The 27430-nt window shown below is 41.8% G+C and overlaps 1 protein-coding gene across 1 annotated transcript in view; it reads right to left on the bottom strand.

The window, feature by feature from the left end:
- ntn1b (netrin 1b) overlaps positions 1 to 24397 on the bottom strand; it is a 46252-nt gene extending 21855 nt beyond the window's left edge. The window contains exon 1 of the mRNA XM_085352077.1: positions 23383 to 24397. Coding sequence (XP_085208203.1) covers positions 23383 to 24397 — 1015 coding nt within the window. The remainder of the gene's footprint in view (positions 1 to 23382) is intronic.
- Between the last annotated feature and the right edge of the window lie 3033 nt (positions 24398 to 27430).

Genomic DNA, 27430 nt, shown 5'->3' with positions numbered 1-27430 from the left:
CACACACACACACACACACACACACACACACACACACACACACACAGGCTCCCTCCTCCCTTTCCCTCTTACTCTCTTTCTTATCCCAGATGTTATCTCCACTTAAGGGAAGTGTGAGGGAAAATGCAACAGGGCCTTTTCATGAATAGGTAACGGAATGCTCTTAGTTGTCTTTCTCCAAGAAGGCCAATGCTGGTATTGCACTTTTCATCTTTCCACATACTGTAACACTTAAGTCATCATTTAAAAACACACAATCACTTTTCAGACACAACAACATTTGACAAAAAAAGCAGGAAATACATCTTAATTTCATTCTTTTTTAAAAATTTGGTGTCAATGATCCTTAATATTTACTTCACATGGGAAAAAAAACTTCTATGTTTGCGAGAGCATCATGAAAAATAATAAGTGCTATCTCCTCAGCTGTCCCCAGGCTCTTCTAATGAGCTGTGTTATCTCATCCACACATCCCCACTCTGCTCACACTGCCACTGTAGTGGTTTTCCTGCAGTGACAATAGCTTGAGTGCTGATAATAAGCCATGTGCACAGTAGCAGGCTCCAAATGCCTCTCAATAAAATCTGTCACACATTTGCCAAATAACTGAGTTAGTGAAAAGCCTAGCCACAGGTAAATCTCGGCCAGTAACTCCAATAATTCCACTGTATGCTGCTGCCATCTAATACTAAAACTGGTGCAAAAGTTCTCAGTCGGGTGACTGCAGCTCATTAAAGAAGAACATTTAGCTAATTTGGTTAAATAAGCTATTTTATTAGGTCTAGCATACTGTATGCAATCAGAGAGACACACTGCAGGACAGAGCTTCATCTTCTATGAGTTCAGAAAGGAATGGTTACTGCAAAACAGCTGCTTGCTTTGATTGGACATCCAGAGTGGCAATGTGTCTTTTCTGGGTCTGCTTTCATTTGGTTTCAAGGGCCTACTTAGAGCTATGCTATTGCAATCTATTTATGTTCAAGTGCCATCTATCAGGGTTAGTAAGGAAGCGCTCCCGGTGGGTGTGCATATTGGATGAAAATTACGCATCCCACAGCTTGGTGGAGGCGGTTTTTCGTCCCGTCTACAAGGGGGGGGATTACACTTCAGAAACAATCAAATGTCTGTGCACGATGATCTCTAATGAAATTTTGTTACGGATGGTTTGAAAATGCGCCATGGCGGCAGCAGGAATTTACCAACCCTGTCAACAGGTGTCAGATGTCTAACCATACAACATGTATGAGAGGGTTGTGTGAGGGTTGTATTTTTTCTGTGTGTGTGTGTGTGTGTGTGTGTGTGTGTGTGTGTGTGTGTGTGTGTGTGTGTGTGTGTGTGTGTGTGTGTGTGTGTGTGTGTGTCGGCTGAAAAGAATGTGCCGCTTCTTCAGAGGTGGAGAAGGAACGAATTCCAGCGCAATTGTTGCTTATCCAGGAGCAATTATTCTCTCACTGTGTGTAATCCTGTACAGTCGCTGGTATGATGAGCGGGAGGCGTGCGCCAAATCAAACAGGGTTCATGTCTCATGGCGGTCTGTGATCTCAGGGAAAGACAGCACTTAGGCTGCAGATTACAGAGCCATATTTTCACGACAACAGTGGGTTTATTGATCTGGGCACACAGAGACACAAACGCGCACTTACTGCGAATGCGTCACGTGTACTTGATTCCAGTGCACAGAGCTTATACAATGCTTGCATAACACCTATGGCGCATATGTGGGTGATATTTCAGAAAAGTCGCAAGAGTTCATTCATATCCATGAAGTGCTTCTGTACTTTATGTGTATTATAAAAAGAAAAGTAACACTTAAATTGTATTAAATGACTTACACTATAATAAGTTAGCTTTCTCCCTCATTTCTACAGCTATGTCTCTGTAGTAGTGTAGTATCATTTAGTAGTAACACACAGAAAAGCGATACTTATATGTAAAGCTTTTTTAGGAGGTTCTCCAACACTTTTGATTCCTAGATGGAGCTCAAAAATACATTTACAGTTCCCCCAACATTTTATCATTTCAAAAAACATGTGCATAACTATTTTATGGCTTCGGCTATACAGTTACACCCTTCTTTACAGCTTATTGTTCTCAACTATAAAACTGTATTATAAAATATTTATAATAAAAAGTAGTCTTTTTGGAGGATTTCCATAGCGAATTTTATGCCAATGACATTTTACATACAGTATAGCAGAGTCATATTTTGACCATAAAGTTTTTCTTTTAATGTTATTTAATGCTGTATAGGCAAACACGTCCCCTGTGTGTGTGTGTGTGTGTGTGTGTGTGTGTGTGTGTGTGTGTGTGTGTGTGTGTGTGTATATATATATATATATATATAGGCTATATATATATTTTTTTTAAATACTGTACAGAGCTGTAGCAGTGTAGTTTTAATAGATAAGGTGGTTCCCTAATCTGATGCTTAAAACTAGAAATCCACTTCTAATAACGCAACCAAGAGATTATCCTTAATTCTCTTGCAGTAGTCGTTGCTATTAAGGCTCATAAAGACGCCACGGAGTCGTTGATCACATCATGTTGCATAAAACGGATGGCAGAAAAGCAGATGATTGATGATGAACAGCCCTTAAATCTTTGTCATAAATACAGTGTTGCAGTTGCCACGGCCCCAGAATGGACTCGTTATTAAAGTCAGTGCTTGTGTCGCACAGAATTCCTGGACTTTCTTTAATAAAGCACGTTTTACTCGGTGATGCAAAGGCATAAAAATGATCCACGACCCCCCCACCCCCACCCGCAGCTGCCTCCAGGCTCGCTTCCACCAGACTCACGACACCAAACAATGAACGTTTCGATCACACGACGCTGCAGCAGCTGCGATTTTGATGAGGGCAAAGACAACAACAAAGGACTTCAACAACAAGGACTCCAGATGATGAATCCTTTTACAAGTTTCCGGAAGCGCTTTTGATGATTTCAGAAAAAAATTTAAACACTGAACCAAATGGATCTGCAAAGGGGAGATTTCAATCTCCCGCAGAATATGGATCGGGTTTACGCATCGACCTCTGCCCCGTCACCTTGGTGTTATGTAAACAAACAAAGCATCAGAATAAGAAAATTATTTAAAGATTTCGTTTTTCTTTGATCAAGCCAAAAAGGAGATGGCATGAATGAGATAAACAACTGAGTCGGAACATGAGGAGTTGGTATTCGAGATGTGGTTTTAATGAGGCACATATTGGAGGTAGCAGGATGTTTGAAAAATGAGAAAGGGGCCTTCATTTTGCTGCATTTTATCACTCATATACTATTTATATTAAACAGAAAAGGAGAGACTCCACGTTCAGATATTCAATATCACAGGAGAGCCAGAGAGCCATTTCCTTATAGAGAGTACATGCTGTATTTTCTAGTGACAAGCATCCTTCTAGCAGCTTTCTTTATATTTTGCTAGGAAAATTGGAAAAGGGTTCAGTTAGTTATTGAAAGATGTGCAGAACACACATGGAAATACAATATATAATGCAAAAACTGTTTGTTTTGTTTTAAAAAGCGTGAAGGCCAATATTTGGTATGACCACCTTTATTCTTCAACACAGCCTGATGTCTCTTAGGCAGCTTTCTTAAGTAGTCTCCAGAAATAGTTCTCCAGGCTTATTGAAGGATATTCAAAGCTCTTCATTGGATGTTGGCTGTTCTTTCTGTTTCAGTAATGTTGAGGCCAATCCATCTCTGATTGTTCCATTGTCTGTTTTTCTATTCAGGTAGTTTTTTTTTCTGCACTAGCAGTGTGTTTGAGATCACTATCACTGTGAAAAATGAAGCTGTCCCTAATTAAATGCTTTCTACATGTTACTGCATGGTGGATCAAAAATCTGATGGTACTTTTCTGTGTTCGTGATTCCATACATTTTGACAAGATCTCTAACACCACTGGCTGAAATGCAGGGCCAAAACATAACATATCCTCCACCGTCTTTTACAGAAGGCTGTGGACACTCACTATTACACCTCTGTCCTCTGTACATATTATTTAAAGTTTGAACCAAACATTTTAAATGTGGATTCATCACTCCGCCAGACCTTTTGCTGCTGATGTTCAGTCCAGTTCTTGTGTAATTCAGCACACCTCAGCCTTTTCTCTGTTTCCCTTCCTCAATAATGGCTTCTTCCACTCTTCCAGTGACACCATTTCTGACGAGGCTTCACTGGATGAACTGATTCTATGTATTTTCCAATGACACACTGCACACCATGCTGAGAGAAGCTTTTGATTAAAAGCTCTTTGGGAATAACTTTGTTTATGCCAAAGTATTTCATGTCTGTCAAACTGTGGTGTCTTTGGCATATTTTTTATATTTAAAATGGGGAACAAAGAATGTGTGTTTTTGACAAGATACACTTCAAAACTGGTTCTTTGCTAAGTTGTTTGTTATGTGTAGACACAACGCTGGTTCAAAAATAAAAATAAAAAAAATCCACTGAAAATGGTCCGGTAGAAGGACTGGGCTGAAAATGAGTCAAAAAGCAGTCAATGTCCAAAGAAGAACTTTGCAAAACCTTCAGAAAGCCTATTGTTCAAGACAATTTACAAGCAAGTCTGGCTTGTTGGACACAAATGCTAAAAAGAAATGAGGGATGGCTTGAGACTTTTTTTTGCAGTACTGTAGATCAAAACTATCCTCACAATTACAGTCCATATATTTTCCCAGGGACAAGAAACCAGAGCAACATGCACTTAACTACAGGATTTTAGAAACAGGATTTACTGCACTGTTTATCATACAATCACCAAGTGGCAAGTCAAGTTTGCAATTGCTTAAAAATCCACTTCCTTTAATAGTGAGTAGATGGTAGTTTGGGGGAAAGCAACAGAAATAAAAAAAAACCCCACCAACTTAGCTTTTTTGTGAAATCAGTTTTTGTCTCAGTCTCGTGTCTCTGTGGCAGCGATGATGCTGCAAATTGTTATTTATAGAGCTCCAAGTCACAGTCATTTTATCTCAGGCCATTTTATATCGTGAGGTAAATAAAATCACTATGATCCTACAATTCCCTATGAGCAAGACCTCGGCAGCACTGGGAAGAAAAACAAATCCTTTTAAAATGAGATCTTCTGTGACCAGTTGGGGCGCAGCCAAACTGCAGCCGTGGGGCGTAATTTTTAAGGTGGACAAAACAGTTCTTTGACATATTTGTGGAAACTGTCAGAGCTACAAGCCTCTCACTGGGTATTTATCTTGACAATGTGATGAGCGCATCATAGCAAAGTGAAGCTTTTAAAATACAAGAAATCATTTGACCAATTTTTAAACAATAGCGCTACATTTAGTGCGTGATCTTTTACTAAATAAGCATCTGAGAGAAGATTGTTGGAAAAAAACACAGATTCCCACTATGTGTGGTTCAATCCACACCTCTGTGTTCATCCACATTAAATAAAGGAGGAGGTCAAGCTCGTGTTAACGTTCTCTCCCTCTCAAGTCTTCGGCTTTGGCGACAGATAATAGCTGCACGGTCAAAACTCAGATATGCCACAATGTCCTCTTTGGTCCCCAGCTACTAAACTGCCTGTGTGGCCTTTGGGGCTGAATGATCACAGCTCATTTCAGTGCCAGCCCACGGAGATGTTCCACAAATCAGGTTAAATTCATGATCTTGGAGAAAGCACAATGCTGTGGCAGAAACATAAATAACAGTTAAATGTCTTCTTTTTGGTTCGTTTCATTTCTAGCCAGGCAGGATGTACATTAAAATACACACTGAGGCTACAGAGTGTCTGCTGGATTCTTGACTTGACTGTTTTCACATTCATTTTGTCCCCCCGACTCCACCGCGTTGCCAACCCACGTGGTCTACCCGCTCAGGGTGATTGGGTTTCAGCCATCAAGTGTCAACGCAAGATATGGATAAGGACCAGGAGTCAAGATTTGGGGCTAGGAATCTGTTGGCACTATCAGACTAGTTCAGGGACCAGGGTCCCTCACACACTAAGTATGGCTCATCGCAAACCTTGGCTTGGTGCTACCTATTAGGCATTCGTGACGGCAGTGCAAAGCTATCCACCTTGGGTTATTTGAATTTTTGGCTGAAAACAACTGCAACCACATCTTTTACACTTTCATAGAGAGCTAACATTACATCACATATTTTATGGTCTGTGACAGCAAAAGCAAAGCTGACAAGAACCATTACCTCTGTCCACTCCATATGAAGGCCAAAGGCTAACAGAACAGCTTAGCAGCATCTGCCTGCTTTTATGAGGGCAGATGCTATCAGGCTAATGATGCCATCACGGCTAATTTGGCAGCCACACATCTGCTCCTTGCTGGCAGGAGTTGCGACAGCTCCGCTACCATAACTGCAGACACAGAAACACAATGAGCCATCGCTCAGCTCACCTTTCACCTCCGATGAGCTGCCAGACAACACAAGGTTGCACTTTGTACCCGGGGACCAGATAAGAGATGAAAGGTATGAGTGGTGCTAATGAACTGAATTATCCTCACAATGAAAGACTGTCTAAAGCCATCCCTCTTTGCCACTTCGCCCAGGCCCGAGCATGTTTCTTCGTCTGTGTGAAAACGTGCGGCATTACTGTGTTTGCTTTTGGCCTCGGTGCAGATATCAATTGATGGGTTGTGTTTAAAAGAGAGACAGAGAAAAGAAATATGGGATTATGTGAAATAATCCCAGCTATTGGGTCTTAGTCTTTGTGCAGTTCTATCACACTTGAAAGTTGTTGTTCTCTCATATCTGTGTAATAAGAAAAACATATAGCTGCTCCAATCCAAAATCTAGAATAGATTAAATGACTTATATTTATATAAAACACATGAAAAGTAGATTTTTTTTTTCACTACATGGAATTTAACAATGATTTTTTAATCTGTGCTTAAACTCTTGGCTCACATCAGCTTCGCTGAAAGACACCGAACACCTGTCAGCTCACAAAAAGGGAATTTCAGCAACTAAAGCTGGCCTCTGACCTAACAGGAATTTCCCTGTGGGTGTTAGGCATAATCAAGATTTTGGAAGCAAATTTTTTGCACAACACTGAAAGAGAAGGTGGCATGGCAAATGTTTCCCATGAAGCTTATGTGTATATTATTTTATATTTCGGAGTTCTAATAAGGTTGTCATTATACCACCAACCACTTTGTCTAATAGCAGAGTACCCCGCTGCTGATTATTGGTTGCAAAATGTGTGTAAACTCTCTGCCGACTGCATCTCTCAGTGTGGGAAGAAGTCTTTTCCCTGAGTTGCAGGTCCCGTCTCGCCGTGCAGCATGCGCTGATGTCATGGGAGGCGTTCCCCCTCCCTCTTTATGAGCACGGCTCTGTGATCTCTGGTGGAGATCAATTAGTTGAGCAATCAGCCCGCCCCTTGCTTTTGTGTGAGTAACTGCTCGTAAACCGTTTGGTTGCCTGGCGAACGGGGGAATGCACTGCCTCAACATAAACAGCCACCCAAAGTCAGCCTGGCCTCTCCTCCTCAGTGTAGTGCATGTCATTAGGTAATGCAGCGTGACATCAGCTCGTTGCAATTTACCATTAGCCAGTGTAGTTTAAGATTAGCTGGTAATAATTTGTGTGTCAATTAATGACCTGTTGGAGGTGATTTAAAAAGAGCAGCAGTTGCCTGCAGGTTTTAATGCAGCCAGGTTGATCTGTAGACATTATCCTGGCTTTACTTGCTTAAAACACACACGCAAAAAATGTTTATTCTAACAACATTCAGTGCATTCCTTCACAGTGTTCTGCATGTGCTACAGCACAATGAAGCACTTCCCAGTTTCTCTGCAGTGTGTGAGCTCTGACTGATCCGAGCCATGACCCGTTTTACTTCCAAGGGGGGCTGAACAAAACCGACCCGACATTTTGTAGCAGCCACATTTTGTAATTGTGCAATCAGTAATGACCAGAGTTATTCACTCCCCTTTCTAAACAGCCGCTGCTAGGTGGTGCCAACGATAACACACCCTCTCTTATGAATAATAACGCATAATGGCCAGTGTATCTCAGCCCATTTATCCTCTTGTTGTAGGATTGGGAGCGGTCCAGAGGAGGCGGGAGTGGGCGTAGCACTAGTTCAGTTTGCTGGAACATACGCCATGTAACTGCAACAGCCTCACTTGGAACCTCTGTTGCGTGTCACTCGTTTTTTCTGTCACGCTTTTCATCTCGTCTTTTGGAATGAAATGGGACACAGATACACGAGGGGATGGGATGGGTGTAAAAGAATGTGTTTACATGCTGGCTATTAGCTCTCTTTTTTCTTCTTCTTCTTAGTTTTTCTTTAAATGTCCAGACCTGTTGTCGAGGCCTCTCTTTCACCTGATCCTCCCACCATCAGAGGTCATGTGTTTAAATTTAACGCAGAGCCAAATCTTGATCGCGTTTGAGGTTCGCTTCCTGGCAGCCCACTGGAGGAAACAAAACTGCACTTAAAATGACCAATTAAAGCACAAAGCTGATGGATTGGTGACGGAACATCCTGCTGTCACTGCTTTTCAAGACTGCGGGGCGTTCACTGGAGAATACTTCCTTTTTTATGCTCTGTGTGTGTGTGTGTGTGTGTGTGTGTGTGTGTGTGTGTGTGTGTGTACAACTGCGTCACTGACTAAAAATGCCCGCTGTGACTGTTGCTGAAATATTCTCTTGAGTAATAATCTCATAAAAGCTTATTAGCTTCTGATAGAGCTGTGTGTTTTTGTTTGATGCCTTGTATATTTTCATTTATGAACTGGAGCGCTTCCAAAGTGTAGGTGTGGAAACAGGCTGACAGGAGTGCTGCTCCTTTCCTTCCTCAAGTTTATGGGAGAGGTGATGAAAAGGTCCTCGGTCATTAAGGTCATTAAGCTTGATAAGCAAATTCTGTTCCCCCCGTTCTGTCTCTAAAGGAAGCTTATATGGTTATTGCATGCGGATTGCATCTAAATGCTATAACACCACTGTGCCCAGCTTTCTTAACTGTTCATCCATTACTTCAGTAGCTCTTTACACCATTTAATGTTGAGGTCTAGGCTGTTCCACTGTGTTTTTCTATCCAGGTATGCTTCTACCGTGTTATTGTAATGATGAAAAATTAAGCTGCTGGCAGTCAGATGGTTCTGCATAGTGGATCAAAATCTGATATTACTTTCCTGTGTTCATATTTCCATCAATTTAAACAAGATCTCAAATACAAATGAATGAAATGCAGCCAAAAACATTGACAGAGCCTCCACCATGTTTCACAGATGGCTGTAGACACTCACTGTTGTAACGCCTCGCCTGATCCCTCTCATTTGTACATATTGATGATCATTTGAACCAAAGATTTCAAATTCAAATTCACTCCATAAGACTTGTTGCTACTCATTTTCATTCTAGTTTGGGAGTTAGTATGCATGCCTCAGACTTTTTTTGCTGTTTCTTCCTCTTCCTTCCATTGAAGGTTCATCTGCATCTCTCAGGTCCTGTTTCTGGTCTTTGTTGGATTTCTTTCCTATTTTTTAATGACATGATTTTCAGATACTGTTCATCGGCTGTAGATTAAAGCTGCCACTTCTTCTTTTGTCCTCCACTTATCCAGTTTCCCAGTTTCCTCAAATTTCTTAAGGTCACGCTGGTGGTTCAAGACTTTTGCACGGTACTGTAGGCCAGAGTATATGGAGTTAAAATTACTTTTGCATTTTTAACCTGCATAAGTAAGCAGTGGGATCTGATCAGGAGTCAGTGTTTAATTTTTAAAAAAAATGTTACTAATTTCTTAACATTTGCCAGATTTCCTACATCATAAATTATCGCTGTAAGTCCATATACCTTTGTCAAACCTTTTTTCTCCATGTCATTACCAAGATCTTAAAAGTTCTCTGTCACTGAAGTTGAGTCACAAAGCTAGCTGGTTGGAACAGGGCATGACGTAGGATAAGACTTTGGAGCAGTGTGGCCTTTGTGGCACCACAAGCTTTGTACTTATTTTGTCCTTTGTCTAGATTACTGCAGCCTATAGTTCTTATTCATTGTGTCTTGTGAGTAATTTTGGATTATGGGAATTGTGGTTTAGTGTTGATACAATAGGGAGACATTTGAAAATCACCCACTTATCCTAACTGTAATCACCGAACTGAGGCCGGCCTGAATAGTTTCCTCCAGCTCACGGCTTGTATTTACAGTAAACCTGGCATTACATGAATTGAGCCTAATTGAGCTTGTGGTCATAAGAGGTATTCTCCAGACTAAACCTGTCCTAAACAGTCCTGCTGCAGGACTCCAGTGTTAGGCTGAGGTCCAAATCTCCCCCACAGAGCAAGGAGGTTATTTTAACACTCCGGCACACGGCAGCTCCACGGTGTTCACCCGTGCAGAGGGAATAAGGGAGGAAGAGGCAGGAAGCCACTAGGCTGTAAATCATAATGCTGAGGTGACAATCCATCGTTCTTGTGGCATGTTTATTGTGCTTTTCTTCACTTTTCTCCAAAGGCCTATTTATAACTGGCCACATTCCCATCTCAAAAATGTCTCTCCTGTGTATTTTAGATTGCACATTTAACCCCCTGTCCTAGCTATCAAAGATAAAGCTTAAGTGCAATTGTTTTTCAGTTTTCATTCAATTCACTGAGACATTTGTGGAGTTTTTGCACACAGTGGTGTGTAAACTCTTTACAAGTCAAAGAAAGGTGTGAAGGAAAGCTGTACACCAACTTAGGAAAACTCTTAGAGCTTGAACAGCATCAGATTTTCTTCAGATAGGAGGGGGGGAAAATTAGGAAAATAATGGTTAATGGTTGCTTTTATGGAAACACTGAGAAGTCACAGGGATTTTGTTACTGCTGTGTACATTTCGTCCCAAAGTTTGTCCTGGTTGCTAGGTGGCTTCCAGGACATGGTACTGAGTGAAGAGGAAAAGGCTTGGTGTCTTCCTGAGGCACGTTAACTGAGGAAATCTTAGTGGCAATGTTCAGTGAACCTGAACCTTACTGGAGTAATGAGTAAAACAAATGCAGTACAAAGGCCTCAGCTGTCAGTCAGACCTGCCTGGTTTATTACTAATATATCATTTTACTGTTTAAAGGGACGTGACCCTTATTTTTGCAAATCATTATCAGTTGCCTGTCATAACAAGAGTCACAGGCCAAAGACTGTATGTGAAAGATGGCCACAGTAACGTCAGCTGTTAGTTTAAAATGGCTCTTTTTGAATCCTTGATTATAGCGTCTTTTGTTGTTTGTTTTTATCATTGTTGTTGTTTTGAACAAGAACTAAAGAGACTTGACCCCACTTGCTAAAGCTAGCAAGTGGGGTCGTCAAGGTGCACGCACAGATTGCATAGCTGTTCTAGTTACATTATGCCGACCTGCTAATTAGTAACACAACGCAATGCACATGCTTTTTTGTTAGTTGTTAGTGCAATTACTGCAATTACATCTGATGTTTTTTTTCAAATAACTGCATTAAAAGATAACATCATTGGTTAACCCTTTAAGACCTACCATAGAACCAAGTCCGCCAGAGCTTACATTATATTTTTACATGCTGTAGTGCCATTTATGGGAGCATTTAAAGTTGCTATACATCAATACAACTGTTATAGCCCATATTTTAATAATATGAATGCATTAAGTCCATAGTAACTACATTAATTGCAAAAAAAGTGCAATAAATTACAAAAGAATTGAAAATCGTTTTGGTTTTTTTTACATAAATTTCTACTTGGAGAAATTTAAGAGGTTTATCCCTCAAAACTTTAAATACAAAAAAGTTGCAAAAATAGTTTACAACAACAGGAAATTTAATTTGAGTGTCTTCATAGTTTTATTTTTGAGATACACCAATTTTTATATACTGAAGGAAAAACGATGATGCAAATTTGCAAAGAAAACAGCATGTGCATCAACATAAACTATTTCCAGCAGTGCAATTCGAGTTCTAAGCATCCCAGAAACTATTCAGAAAAGAATAAAGTCAAACATGACTTATAAAAACACCAGTATAGGCTTTTAAGGCCTACAAATAAAAAACTATATTTTCCGCGAAAACAACGTCCCTTCCGGTTTCGGGCAGGAAATGGCGGACATGCGATCGACGTCGGTTTCAATGTGAGAAGTGTTACGAACAGCTGATCAGATCGGCAAAGCGTGTTTCTGGAATATTATGTTTTTGTTCCTGCAAGAGCTTTTTATGCAATTTTTGCAAAGCTATATGTGGAAGGAAACCGTGACCTAGGACAAGCTGATGGCATAAGATGTAAGTACAACTCCTCCGGTTTCATATGCAAAAAAAATTATTGCGCTAGCTTACGCGGTTCCGGTTCTACAGGGATTTAAAAATAGTTACGCAAAATGGAGCGTGCCTGCTCCAACCGGCTTTAAAGGGGTAATAGGTCCAGTTATGTACCTTAAATATATGTGGCCTAGCTGATGGTAAGTGACTACAGGTGCTGATTTGGTACCCACCTGTCATTCAAATCAGATATGGTCCAAATAATCCAACCTTTAAGCCAGCGGTCCCCAAACAATTTTTGCGCCACGGACCGGTTTATGTCCGAGAATATTTTCACGGACCAGCCTTTAAGGTGTCGCGGATAAATACAACATAATAAAACAGTACGGGTACCCAAAAAAGAAGATTTATTCATAACACACGGGAAAAGACCCATGGAAACTAAGTTAACGATTAAAAAAAAATAGCACTAAAAAGACCAAGACCCTTTTTTCTAGAAGAATTTAAACAAGTTCATTTTCATTTCAGCTCAGAAGTTGAGCATTTTAATACTGGAGTCTATAAAGATTGACTCACTTCAGAAGCCAGCCTCAAGTGGTCATTCTAGGAACTACAGTTTTTGGCTCTGGCTTCATTTCTAGCTCCAGAGGCTAATGACTGTATATAAAACAGGGTTAAATATTTATGATTTTACTCTCTGATCTCGGCCTCACTGTATATGCACATTACCCACAATGCAATAGGAATGCTAACATTTTTTTCTGTTGGGGCTTTTTTTGTGGCTAATGCACAATCTGCTAGTAGAGATAGTGAGCGAGCACAGTGGTCTAGTAACCTCAGGTCAGTCTAAGAATCTGCTCAGTTTGTGGTTTTTTTTGTTTAGTTTCATTTTTAATTTTGAAATCTGTAATGTTCAGATCAAAATCAGAGCAAGCACAATGAGCTGTGAGATCAAACAGACTGTAACTTCTCAGCAAGCACTGTTGCATCAGTGTCTACATTAAGTCTTTTTTATGTTTTTTTTATGCATTTTTAAATAAATAAATAGAAACCTTGCAGTCACTTCTGTGACTTCTTTAAAGTCTTATGGTTAGTGCCACAAGACAAAAATGGTGCCGTAACAGAGCCCAGGTACTGCACCAGTTGTATGTCACGGTCAAATCTAACATACTGTTTGGTTTCTCTGTTCTGAGGTCATTTTTCCCAAATGCCTGTATAAGTGGGAACCAGATACAAGGCGTTATCTCTAACTCCCTATCATGAGAAACTGCCTCGCTATCCGTGTAAATAAACACATGTAGGTGTTTGCAGGCTATAGGCTGTTCGGCGTTGCCTGAGCACAGTCAGCGCCTGAGGTTTTCCTGTGAGCAGAGATGGAAGGAAACCGCCTGTTATATGTCTCAGACGAATCAGGAGAGGAAGGAAATCACTTTATACTGTTTGGCTTGAGCCTGTTAAGGCATCGTGAGCCATCTGCCCCACGGTAGCTGTGACGACCTGAACAAGAGATAAGAGGAGGATGGGAACAGTCTACATGCCCACTCAGACTGGAAGGGTTACAGGAGACTGGAAGGCGGCTTAATCCTCTGCCTGTGGATGATTCCTTGCTCCCAGGCTGCTAAAGCAGTCTGCGTCAGTCACACACACACACACACAGTGAGCAGAGGGAGAGTTCCTGCTGATGAATCCCCAGGTTTTCCCGCCTTTGAGCAGATGTGGAACCCTAGGATATTTATAGTCATTTAGGGAACGATGTCTGGTAGCCAGAGAATTTTCCTGTTCTCTATCTATCCTGCTGGATATCCCCTCAAATCCAATAAGTGGTTCCTCATTCTCTTTCAGAGAAGAATTGGTCACTGGGGTATGTGAGAGATGAGGCCAGAGCACAGGAGGATGTAGAAATCCATTATGGAGCAACAGGGCCACTCGGAGACGCCTCCGCAGAGGTTATATGGAAAAATAAATATGTAAGCGGGACCAGCAGCTCTATTTCCTCTTTGAGGCCGGCATATTATGTCTATCCTTTGTTTAAAAGTGAAGTTGCTGTTAGTGAAAAGAGGTGTGAGGCCATTAGCAGCTGGAATTTCTAATGCGTGGTGAAGGTTTAAACAGCAGTCACGTTTAATTTACATGATGTTATTGAGATCAGGCACACACACTGTGAGGCCTAAACTAATGACGGTTTCCCATAAAACTGTAGCAAAGACTTACTATCAATGCTATTCTAGTAGGGTTCAAGACATTTTGCAGATGACCATACGTGTTAGACATCTATAACTGAGCCGGTTGTCACTTGTTGCCTTTGTCTTCCAGTAAAAAGACACCTGTGTTGACAGCGCAGCAGGAAGGATGGTACCAGCTAAAGGAGCTTAGCGTTTCCTCCACAGTGGAGCTGCTTAATGCTTTTTTTAGTGGAGAGGTTGGGGGGAGGTGGCACCGGGGGAAAGTTGGGTAAGTGACACCGAGGAAGCGTGTTGTGTGTGGTCGTACAAGCGGCGTTGTCACTGAGCTGGCTGTGTCGGGTGGCGACACAGCAGGGGAGCTGGCTGGGGGTCTGAAGCTGAGCTGCGGAGCGTGTCACTCCGCTGGCCCATTAATCATTCCCAGGCTGCACTGCTTCAGCGCCTCAAAAGGGCTCGATGTGCACACACTAGGTGGTCTCGATGCCACCCTGGAAGCCCCAGTCAGCTCCGTGTAGACAGACGATGGACACAAAGAGTCGAGCATCCGCACATTCGCACAAACATGTGCATCCATTTCATCTCGGCTACGTGAGCAAGAATGAAGACAAATAAACACTCAGAGCTGTCTTCGCCATTCACCTTGTGGCACTGACACTGTGGTCTGTTGTCAAATAAACAGAAGAATTAAAATAATAATAATCATAATATTATTTAGGATCTGAAAGTGAGTGTAATTGGAGTCCAAGTAGGAGTATGTCATACAGTGACCTACCGATCAGGTCTGAAATTTATATATGTCTGATCATAAATAGGAAGCCATTAAAGGGTCATAGCTGACAACCTGGGAGGATAATAAAATTAAAGTTAGTTTGACATATGTCATTTGTTTTAACATACTTGATGTCTTGTCTTGTTTTTCATGTTTGTCCATTTTGCTGCGAATTTTCTGAAGTTTGATTTTAATCCATCTTGCTGGTTTTATTTTGAAGTGGGTGCTTTTATTTTGAAAGATGAGAGTTGACAGCAGAAAGAGAGAACAAAAACACAAAATTCTCTCCAGTTAAGTGAAAATATTTAAGTTTTTTGTTAACAGGCACCTGTCTGACAGTGGAATATGGTTCACTTGTATTTAAAATTATGTTGTTCGCACTGAACAAATTTGTTGCCGTTTTTAGAGGTTTGTGTGTCTTTGATTTACAGGACTTCAAGCCACCAACGATATCTGCCAATTTGATGCTTTGGATGAATTGTGTGGTAGCTGAGACCTATATATGAGAAATCATATTTCAAACATGCATGAGTCAAGTCTGGTTTCCATATTTTATTTGGTGTAAATTGTGTGTTTTGTGCATCTCCGACCAAGTGGACTTTATCTAAACATGTTTTTGTTCAAATGCAGTAAGTACAGTAGTTCTTATGCTGTGGTCACTGCACTGTTTCATGTGACTGACTGTTTCTGTGAAGCATCAGCTTAAGAGACAATCATTCAGCCAGGGTTACTCTTGGCTGTAAGTTCAGTCATGCAATGAGACACAAGCTGAAGGCGACACCTGTGCAACACGAGTCAAACTTTGTTCTCTACTGTGCAATAAATTCCATTAAAGGAAAAGAACGGCTGGATGAACTGCACTTGTTGTCTGAAACTATATATTTTGGGCCATTTTCACAGCCCATCATGTGTCCAAATCTACGTGTGGTTCTTGTCATCTGACAGAGGCTAAAACTTTTGGATTAAAATGTATAATAAAGCAATCTGTATGCTAGGTGTCAGCATGTTCTGTGTTCTGTGCTAGTCGACACTGCTGTTATGGCGTCCAACAGCTCCTGAGTGAAGAATACGAGCGTTAAGCGAGGGTGAACACACTCCTCTCGAAACACTGAGTCACCTCTCCAAACCACCATCCACAACTTCGCAGAACAAGATTTTTCAGTATGTTCTTAAAAGCCCGAGTGAAACCTTTCTGGCTCCTAACAGCCGTGTCTGTGTTGAATTATGAGCTCAACAAAACAAAATCCTCAAAACATGCAGGCTTTACCCAGAGGACACTGGGTTGTAGCGGAGCATGGATTTTTTTGAGATCCCCCAAATACATCTCTTTGTTTTATGGTTTGGTTGTATACAGAGAAACCTCTTACCAAAGGCACATAGGCTTATGTTGCAAGACAGACTGGAGGCGACAGAGCGAAGGCCAATACCAGAAGCATTGTTCTCCACTTGTAATCGTGACAGAGCTAAATGATGTATTTCTGGACGTATCCAGCTCCAGCATGAAGGATCACCTAACATGGAGGCTTAAATACAAAAAAAACGTAGGTTGTAGTCCTACTGAGCAGAAAGGTCTATGAAAGGTCTATGAAGTGCAATACACTAAACACTGATTTCCCTGTAATCAACCACACAACATGCTTTTAAGTTTATGGTCATGGACAAATAGCTTTAGCAAAGAGCATGTGCAATATGGACTAAGGACTGTATACAAAATATTTGGAGGGAATATGTTTTGCTTTTATCATTGACTGTATAGAAGAGATGGATGGAAGTACTGTGACATCACTCACTGTATAGTGAATCTTCAAGCTGAGCATTGAAGCATTTAACATGCTGGTTTTGGAAACCAGTCATTACAAGCAACGGGTGGATTTTACTGAGAAACCGAAGGACACTGCCCTCTCATTAAAAGCTTCTTATACAGAAGATGCTTTATCTTCCCTTATGACTCTAAAGGGGCCGTGAATTACAAAATGAACACCACTCCATATTAAACAACACTTTAAACTAGAGATTTTAAAAGTAAACTCATCAAGAAAGTGTTTGCTGAGCTCATACGATAAAGAAAATGAGGGTTTTTTTCCCATAAACCTCTATAGAGATGGACTGCTTTTGGCAGCCAGAGGAGTCGCCCCCTGCTGGCCGTGAGAATACATGAAGATTTAAGGTGTTCCTGCTTCATTTGTCAAACCCAAGAGGTACAACCAGCTTTCATCCACTGTCCATTATGTTTATATATCTGGGGCTAAATTACAGTAAAATTTAGAGTGTTAATTATAGTATGTTGGAAAATGTAACATTTTCTTTTTATTTATGAAATTACTTAAAATGACTGTTTACTTTTCTTTTTGTTATTAACAGTTATATTTGTCCAACTAATTCAGTGCAGTTTTATTATTTTATTGTCACTTTGAGATCATTAAAGTATTTTTTTTCTTTCTTTTTACTTAAATGATGATAAGTGTGAGAAAGTTCTAGCTCAAGTAGATAGGACAGACTTTCTTTAACAAGGGGTTCAACCCCCTCTGATAGTAAGTGACGTGCCCATAAACAAGGCATTGGTGCGGAATAACCATAATGATATGGTTATGATAATAATAGAAAACAAAGTAAATGTTGGAGTGAGCAGCATGCTCCTGTTGTGGGTTGTTAATGATCCCAGGGATAACCTCCTTTTCCTTTGGGTTTGAACCAACCTTCACGAGTGCTGTGCAAACAGTCTAAAGCAGACCAAGACTCAAAAACAGAAGAACTAAGTCTCTTTACTGAAGATTAATTTTTATCCCGCTTCTAAGGTATTTTATTGTCAAGTTAAATTACTGATTTTAAAAAAGTACATCATATATGATGAGATATGGCAAACAAAGCCCTGGTAGGCGTTAACTCTTCGCAGTCACATCTCAGTTCTTGGGGTTTCCTTCAACAAATGCCAAAGGAATCTGGAATTGTTCAAATATCATTCGAGATAACCTCGCAATTAAGTGGCCTTTAAAAAATGGATCCAAAAACAAAAGAAAATGATGGATAATGGTTCTTGTCACAGTTTCCACAGCGAGTGTCTCCAGTTTTCCTGCTAGGGTCGACCCCAGAGGAGTCCGTCATTTGAGCTGTGCCGATAGTTTTTTTTTTCTTTTTCATATTCATAAGGAAAGCACAGGCGGGTCTGCTTCACATTTGATTTTACTGATTGAAATAAATTGCTTCATTACTGCCTGCAATTTTCTCTCCCGTCGGTCACCCCGTTTGAGATTTCCTCCCTGTGCGCCTCCGAGCTGCAGCCGTGCAGCGCTGACAAGTTCTACATGACTGAGACTCGTCAGTCCGGCGGCCTGGCGGTCCGGTCCCGGTTGGACTCTGTCAAGGGTGTCTGACTTTCCACGCTGCTGCAGTGCCAGAAATGTTCCCGAGTGTTTCCTCACCTGCAGCACACCTGTTTCCTATTAACTGCTTTTTATTGAACATCTCTTTCTATTTTCTTCTCATTATTCCACCTTTATTAAAGACACTTTGCTTTGCTGTTGTTGAGTCTGCTTTAGACTGTTTGCACGGCGCAGTGAAGGTTGTTTCAAACCCAGGGGGGAAAGACTGTTCCTCCTGCGATCATTTACAGCCCACAACAGGAGCATGTCGCTCACTCAAACATTTACTTTGTTTTTTATTATCACTATCCCTATTAAAGCCAACCTGATTCCTCGCCAGTGTTGTTTATGAACGCTTCACTTATTATCAGAGGGACTAAAAACCTTCCTGTCTGATCATCTGCAAACACAGTGTGTATTGTGCCTGCTTGTTAAGACGTATGAAACCCATCAAAACAACAACAAGCCCAAAAATAGCGGTCACCTCTGGCTATTGTTGCCTTAAAAAAACATAAAGAAAGAAAATTCACTCTACCCCGCAACACACACACATGCACACTCACACAAATATGTCTCAGCTTCCAAATTCAACAGAAAGGGCTGACTCTGTGCCCCCTGGCATTGCCACACAGCGACAGGCCAGAGAATAGGGGGGGGGGGGGGGGGGGGGGGGGGGAGAGCGAAGGGACCCGAATGCAGCTTCTATTACAAGGAAACCTATGACATCATTGCTTTGCAGAAATTCTTCTCTCCCGTCACATGGGCTGCTGCTAAGGAGCTGAAATGAGACCCAGATGGTGAGCAGGCCTGGCCCGGCCTAACCTGGCATCCCAGGGGCGGGGAGCGGGTGGCACAGACACCGTCAGCAGAAACGGTGTCAGTGGTGCCACTGAGCCATATTTGAAATCATCATGGCTCAGCGGTAAACTGAACATGAAAGCAGGGCTTTAGATGTGGAGTGGCTCACATGGTTGCGGTGTCCTTGTATCGCCAGGCTCTGGTTCCCTCCTGTCTCCAGCAGTGTCTCCTCTCCCCCCCTCTCTCTCTTTCTCTCTGAACTGCTGCCATGCAAGGTACTCATAACCCGACTGATTTGAAAGTCTGATTCGATTGAATCCAAGTGCACAGCCCAGCTGCACAAATGCAAATGGCCTTGAACACGGACACTTCTTCCAGATGAAAATATTGTGCGACAATATCCACTTTTCCGCTGGCAGTAAGTGGACATTAACATCCATTTTTAACGGATTTTAAAATTCAGATGAAGGCATTTTAAAAACGAGTGCTGCTGTTGGCAGTACTTGAGTGTCTTTAAGAGGACTGTTGGGTTACATGTGACCAGAAGAAGCCACTTCAAAGGCAGCTGTAGCATTGATTTGAATTCTTCTGTCATATTTACCGTCAATCCCGGCGGCTCTTTAAAGATACGTGAACGTGCATTTAGATTCTTTATTACAGAGTGTACTGGCAGAGTCAGCCAGCAGCCGTCTGATACAATCACATCCTAATTCAGCTGCCTTGTGGGTGGCAAATAGGTTGGCTCTTCCTCACAAAGATATCTGTGTAGGTTTAATGAATGCCTGACGCCGTTTTCTACACTACAGGGTTGCTCGATGGAATCTCTCCTACAAACACTTTTTTTCCTTACACTTAGAGACACATAAAAGCAGCTACAGGAAAATTCACCTCAAAATTGTATGAGACTGACTGCACCTCCAGTTGTCCGGAGGTTCTAAAAAAAAAGAAGAAGAAGAAAGAAAGAAAAGAAAGAAAAACAGAGCATCACGCGGCAGGGTGACAGCAAAAGCAAAAGCATAAATCGAACAAGTGCAAAATTACACGTATGAGTGAAGGGACCATCTTCATCTCGTCTCGAAACCCACTTGGCAAGCCAAAGTTTCCCACAGTACACTCCCCCCTCCCCCACCCCCACCTTCACAGCCCATCAGTCACTCAGGCCGGAGAGGAGCAGGGGCCTGACTGTCAGGGGTCAGAGCGCCATATACGCGGAACACGAAGAGAATATGAAGCAGCTGCCTGGGACATGAGAGCCTGATGTGTCACCATATGTGCGCGTTTCCCAACATTATGCATTCCTTTATGGCTCACGGTCAAATATCATCACGCACTGAGTAATTAAACAAGCACCGAGCTGTGTGTGTGTGTGCGTGCGTGTGTGTGTGTGTGTGTGTGTGTGTGTGTGTGTGTGTGTGTGTGTGTGTGTGTGTGTGTGTGTGTGTGTGTGTGTGTGTGACAGTAGTGTCTGTTACGTAATTAAAAAACAGAGAGCTCGCAATAAAAAATATGTTTTGGAGAAAAACTATAGATGCTGCAGTTTTTAACGTGTAACACACTTTAAAAAATGAATTGCGGATTTAAATGATTTGCTGAGCTTTTCTCAGACTTGAAATCACATTTATTTTACTTTCCACGGCACAGTTTTGAGAGCAGCGCCTGCGTGGTTTTGTTTTCACGGCCGTCTCTTTTACTTGCTTACCTTTTCTGTTAGATTGGGTGAAAGTTTCAAAGAGTTTTGAAAGGTCGCGCATAGTAAAGGCACCTAAATGACTCCGGATAGCTGAGGGCCGCACGGAGATTTAAAAGAAGTGGATACTTTTGCCCAACATGCAAAATATTCCCATTTATAATAAGATGATTAAAAACAACTATGCGAGAGATGCAATACCAAAATAAATGATGCATTTTTTATTTCTAATATAAAATATGTGCAAAAAAAAAAAAAAAAAAAAAAACCTCGTGACTATAGAGAGACAGTTTGAGTCTCGCTCTAATCTTTTTTCAGTCTCTTTACTGTAATTTTGAATGTCCTGGGGGGTTTTCTTGCAGCCGTTCGATGTCTCCTTGTAAATGTTGACGTTCCCTTCATATGGAAGTTATGAAGAAACGCTGGGTGGCCAAACGCATTCCACGGGGTGAGAGTGAGAGGGGGAAAGAGCAGGAGGGGGGACCCGTGCCCCTCTTGTTTTATGGTCAAATTTGTCAGTCGTTCACCTCCAGCTGATAGGAATGCTGCTGCCAACGTAAATGCGTTTCTTTCTTTCTTTTCTTTTCTTTTCTTTTTTTTTGATGACGACCCTGCATGCAAAGTCATGGGAAGTTGACTTTGTCCTGAACAATAAGTGAAACCAACTCTCCCATAACCGCTCTCTCTCTCTCTTCCCTCAGCACCGCGATGTCCTCCAGCGGGGAGGAGAAATCCAGACACATCATTAGCGCCACAACTCTGCATCCCCACCGCCAGACCATATGGACCAGAGCGCTCAGTGGAAACAACCCCTCCCCCTGGCTCCTCTTCTTTCATGCAAAAGGTGTCAGGACACCCTTATTATTTTCTCTTAGGGAGACATGATCAGTCTGGCTTTTTTTTTTATTATCTGATGACACCAGTCGCACAAAAAAAAAGTGAGTTGGTGGTGTAAAGGGGGCCCTCCCTCCCTCCCCTTTACAGCGAGATGGATGCCACAAGTGACAAGCCTTTGTTTTAGTAAAATACACTCACATGCTGGCTTTTGCAAGGGCGAAAGGCGGAGGCCAAGGGGAACAACTTGTTCACTTGTTCCGTTTGGTTGAGCAAACCATGGCAGTGTCGGAGACTTTGTTACATTTCCAGGTTTGCTTCGCTTTAAGCTGTTGATATAAACTTTCCTGCTCTCTGTTCAGAAATAATCAGCATCGCAGCAAATACACTCTCCCTACAATTTAAAAAAAAAAAAGAGGGGCGATCTGGCTTCAGATTACCCAGCGCTTTGTCCTCCTCTCTGAATAGTTTACTGCCTCTAAAGTGGCAGTTTATACTCTACGTGCCAAAAATGTCAATAAAACCGCCCTAATCGCCCGTCCAATCTGTAATAGCACCTGCTTATGGAAACACAACACGCCCCTGCAGTGTATCTGTGCAGCTGCAATGTTTCCTTTCCTATTAGAGCTGCTACTACAGTCGGAAACACGCGGGGCAAAACGAAGTCACGCATTTGGGCAGGCGCGCTTTGTTTACTGAAACGACTTCCTGCCTTTTCTTTGCTATTCATGGATTTATTGTGGATGTTGATAAAGATCAAAGGTTGACAAAGTGCGTTTTTGCAGAACTGATATGGAGGATGTGAAAGTTGGGAAACAACAGAAAAAGACTTTTTTTTTCTTTATTTCACGGTGGCGCACCTGCCTCCTAGAAATCATTGGTGTTTCTTTTAGCGTAATTTGTATTTTTTTTTTTTCAAACTAAATTGGCGAAATCTTTAATTTGCTGAAACAGCAATTAGTCCTAATTTCTACTGAAAAAAGATCTTGCTATTTTTTTTCCTGCGGTCGTTTCAACAACAGTTTATTTGGTTTGAGAGATATAAAAAGTATAATAAATACCCTTATAAATGATAATAATTCACCAATAAGTTGGTTAATTTTCAAGAAAGTATTTTGAAGATATAGACGTTTTAGTTTGAGGGGTTTTCACTGCGCAGGTGCTGAGATTTCAGCTTGTTTTTGACATAAAGGCCTTTTCCTCCTCTTTTCCTCCAATAAAATATATTTAGCCAAAAAGAAATTAATTATTTCTAATTTAAGGAGCACCATTTACCATATTTCCCTGTGCGTAAAGTACGCATTTTAGACTTAGGCGCAAAATGATATTTTAAATTGGAGAGACTAGTTATCAGGGGAGTGAGAAAAACAAAAGTAAAGACAAACGAATAATCACCTGGCTAGAATTAAGTGTGTGTGTGTGTGTGTGTGTGTGTGTGTGTGTGTGTGTGTGTGTGTGTGTGTGTGTGTGTGTGTACAGCAGAAAACACTGATAACAACACTCATTACGATTATTTTGGCACTGATAAATGCTTAAATATTTCCAGAGTGAATTGGAAAACAGGGGATCCCTTACCGACACATTCGTTGGCTTCTCTAACCGTGGCGCGCTGCCAGGGTCGGTCGTAGTGGAAAGGTTTGCACCTGTCGCACTCCGGTCCCGCCGTGTTGTGTTTGCACTCGCAAACCAGATTCCCCTCTCTGTCCTTGACGCACTTTGAAGCGTGCCCGTTGCACTTGCACCGTCCTCCGACCTGCAGGTCCGACACTGCGTAAAAGTAGGAATCGCGGGCTAGCTCGGAGTCGTCCTCGTTCTCGTCTCCGAACGTGTGAAGCCGGCTGAAGATCACCTTGATGTCCGTGGCTGTCACCCAGTCCTGAAGCACCGGAGAGTTATCAAAGTCGTGTGCCGACGGTCTGCCGTCCAGCGTGCTGAAGGCTATGAGCCCACCTGTCAGCGGGTGCATGTCTGTGTGGGAGTCCGTGCAGATCGCCTCTTGCTCGTTCTGCTTCGTAATTGCTGCCCTGTTCTGCCGGTTGTACATCTTCTTGCACTGAGTGGAATAAAACTGAAAAGGTACCCACGATTTGCCATAGTCCATGGACTTGTAGATCGCCATGGACTCGGGTCTGGGCGAGCAGAACTGCAGGCTCACATAGGTGACCTCAAACTTTTTACCCAAGGACAAGGTGAGAGTGACGTTCTGCGGATACTGCACGTAGTTTTCAGACTGCCAGCAGGTGAGGTTGTGAGGGTTGTTGAGGTCTGTCAAATAGGCAGGTGGATGGGACTTTTTGGGATCTCCGGAGTCGCACGTGTGACAGTCCCTACTCCTCTCCTCTCCTTTTTCGGTCACCACGCAGTAGCGGGCGGCCGGAGTGCCGCAGGTGCTGGACACGCGCACGTCCTTCCCAAAAGCAGAGTTGACAAAGTCGGGGATGCATCTCCGAGGATTCCCGTTCTCGTCATAGCACGGGTCCGGAGGGGAAGACTGTGCAGCAAACATGCTGAACCCGTATCCCCCAAAGACACATTTGGTAAGCGCAGAAACTGTCACCAAGGTGACCCAAACCTCCAAAATCCTTTGCATTGTAATCCGTGAGTCGTAGGGGGTGGGTTTGCGCTGAAATGCGACGAGGACAAGATAATCAGTTAGCAGCGCTGCAGTCAGGTATTAAGAAGAAAACAAGACAGCTATTAAACAATAAATAACGCTCACGAGGAAATTAGAGAGTGGGTTAGGACGCAAACAAATGCATGAAAAGAAATAAATGTGTATAAAATATTCTTACAGGGCCAAGAAAACTCCACCTAGACCACTACCTCCAAATATACAGCTCAGCCTGAAAGTGCAGGAGAACTCCAAAGAATTTGGAGAAACAGCCTATCCGATTTAATCCGCAACTACTGCTATAGTTATACTTCCCCCCCCCTCTTTAAAAAACCCAGAATAAAACCAAGATATGGCAAATGCCCAGCTGGCTCTGACCCTCCTTCTGCCTCTGCCTGTCCACTCAGTCACACCTCTGCCCACCTCTATCTCCTTCTGTCCCATTCCCTCTCTGTTATAATAGAAAAAAGGGGGCTCCGCTCATTCAGTCAGGAGTCGGAGCTTTTTTTTTTCTTTTTTCTTTTTTAATGTCTCGACGTCGGAGATGGAGCAGCGACATCGTCCGACATATTACGTGAACTACAAGCTTAAAAAGCAAACTCGAAATGAAACTTAAGAGTCATGCAGTCATTTGATTTTTTCAGCTACCTCTCTCTCTTTAATCAACAGTGTATGTATGTGTTATTTAACTAAGATACAATAATAAAAAAAACACGTCTAAGATACCATCAATGACCACCGTGGTTTCATCGCTGGTCTTTAAACCACATCCTTATCTTCACGCACAGGAAATCAGCTGCACGTTTGCAGCCCCAGTAAGCTGCAAGTAGCAAGACACAACCTTCCTTTTCATGTCGTTATTGTCTAATGTGCCAGCAAGGGAGTGATGCAACATTGCCTAACAGGCACACTGTACATTAAAAAAAATCATCTGAACTGTCGTCTCAATGAGATATATAATGAAATATTACATATAAACAGCTTAAAGCCATCTTTTTTTTTAATCATAGGTTAACTTTTGTTAACCTTGTCTTCAGTTTTAATTGGGATTGTTATTTTTGGATTCCATTTATTTTATTTATTTGAACAACGTTGTAAAGTCAGATAAAGTAAGTGTTGTGAAAATATGAACGAGTACTTAGAATGTCTTGATACATGCTCAGTCATCCAGGTATAACGAAATCCTTTGAAGGGAAAGAGCATCTTTGAATCAAGGAGGGGGGCTAAGGATACGTCTTTCACCATCTTACAAAGCTGTGATTGGAGCCATTCCCCATCTCTCTGTAAATTGTACGCACCATGACAATTTAGATATTGAAAATGACCTCATGGCCCATCATTCCCCAGTTGGGGAAACCTCTGGTGTTGGAAACTGAAGGAGTCACACACAAGTGGATGAAATGGATTAGGGATAGGGACTATAAATATATATATAGTATTATATATGTGTGTGTGTGTCTTTTTTTTAACCATTGTTTATTTTTGGTAACTTGTAGATAAAATTTTACTCTGATTAATGTTTTTAGAAATTGCTGGGTTGTTGATAGGAAAGGGGAAGCTGATAAATGTTTCAGAATTGCAACACTCTTTTGGGTGTTTACGTATGCTGTGATAATGTTAGGTAAAAGAGGAAACATCACAAAACAAAAGCAAATGTAGCACATTGAGCATCACTACTGATACACAAAGCAACAATAAGTTACACTCAGCAGTTTATTTCTTACATTGTGCTAATATTGCGTTGGACTACCTTTTGTCTTCAGAGCTGCCTTAATTCTTAACGGCAGAGACTGATAAAGGTCATGGAAATATTTGCTAAAAGGGTTTGTTCTGTATTGACATGACAGCATCATGCAACTGCTGCAGATTTGCATGTGCATCATCTGTTAAAGCACATCCCAGTGGCGCTATATTGGATTGAGATCTGATGACTGTGGAGGAAAATTGTGCACCGTGGAGGAAAATTGTGCACCGTGAACTCACTGTCATGTCCAAGAAAGTTCTTTATCCTGCTGGAAGCAGCCAGAGAAGATATGAACAATGTGGTCATAAGACAGTGGATATGGTCAGCAACAATACTCAGGTATGCTGTGGTTTTACATGATGCTCCGTTGGTACACAAAGTGTGCCAAGAAAATATTCCTCCCACCATTACACCACCTGGATGGATCCATGCTTTTATGTTGTTTACTCCAAATTCTGACCATATTATTTGAATATTACAGCAGTAAGAGACTCATCAAACCAGGCAGTGTTTTTTCAGTTGACTAATTTAGGTGAGTGCATGCAAACTGTAGCCTCAGTTTCCTTTTCTTAGCTATTAGGAGTGGTGCCCAGCATGGTCTTCTACCGCTGTATCCCGCTTCTCTTTGGGGAGCACCTAAAATTTGCTGTCCCCCCAGTGCCTCCCCTGACAAGACTGTCCTATGTTGGTAATACCTGTATTAAACATGAGCACAAGAGATGAAGACACCCTACAATGAGTTGAAACATGAACGTGTTAACTTAAACAGGCTATTATGGATCTCAGAAGCGATATCAACTTTAATAGCAGGAAATTAACCAGGCACATAATTATTTTCTTCTTCTTATGTTTTTAAAAAGGAAAAACAGATCAGCGACAGCTTCAGCTCGCCTCTCTTTGGTTTAAGCATCTAATGGGTTTACTGTATTTGCCTGAAACCGCCAAAGCTAATTTTGCATCTAGAAGGATTCAAAATCTACTTAACTGACATCCTACCTCACTTTATCTTCCCTTTATTCTACTCACACAATGCACTAGAGGGAACTAGAGTCCTGCACTCAGGGCACAGAGAAGATGCACACATCTAGTTCCCTCTGACACTCACTGAATTATACCATGTGAACAGGCATTTACCAGTAATGGCATAAATATGTTTCCTACTAAAGGGTTTTCTTACCAGAAAGAGTAGCTAACATCTCTTGGTGTCACTTACTACCTAAAACAGCTTTCCTAACTGCTGTATGTGCACTGCTTACACTCACATAGGC

This window comes from Diplotaxodon limnothrissa, linkage group LG4 (genome assembly GCF_057381915.1).
Source record: "Diplotaxodon limnothrissa isolate DT_005_m linkage group LG4, D_limnothrissa_male_GT1.1, whole genome shotgun sequence".
NCBI lineage: Eukaryota > Metazoa > Chordata > Actinopteri > Cichliformes > Cichlidae > Diplotaxodon > Diplotaxodon limnothrissa.
Note: the sequence above shows the minus strand (reverse complement) of the source record. Positions and strands in the feature narration are given on the sequence as shown.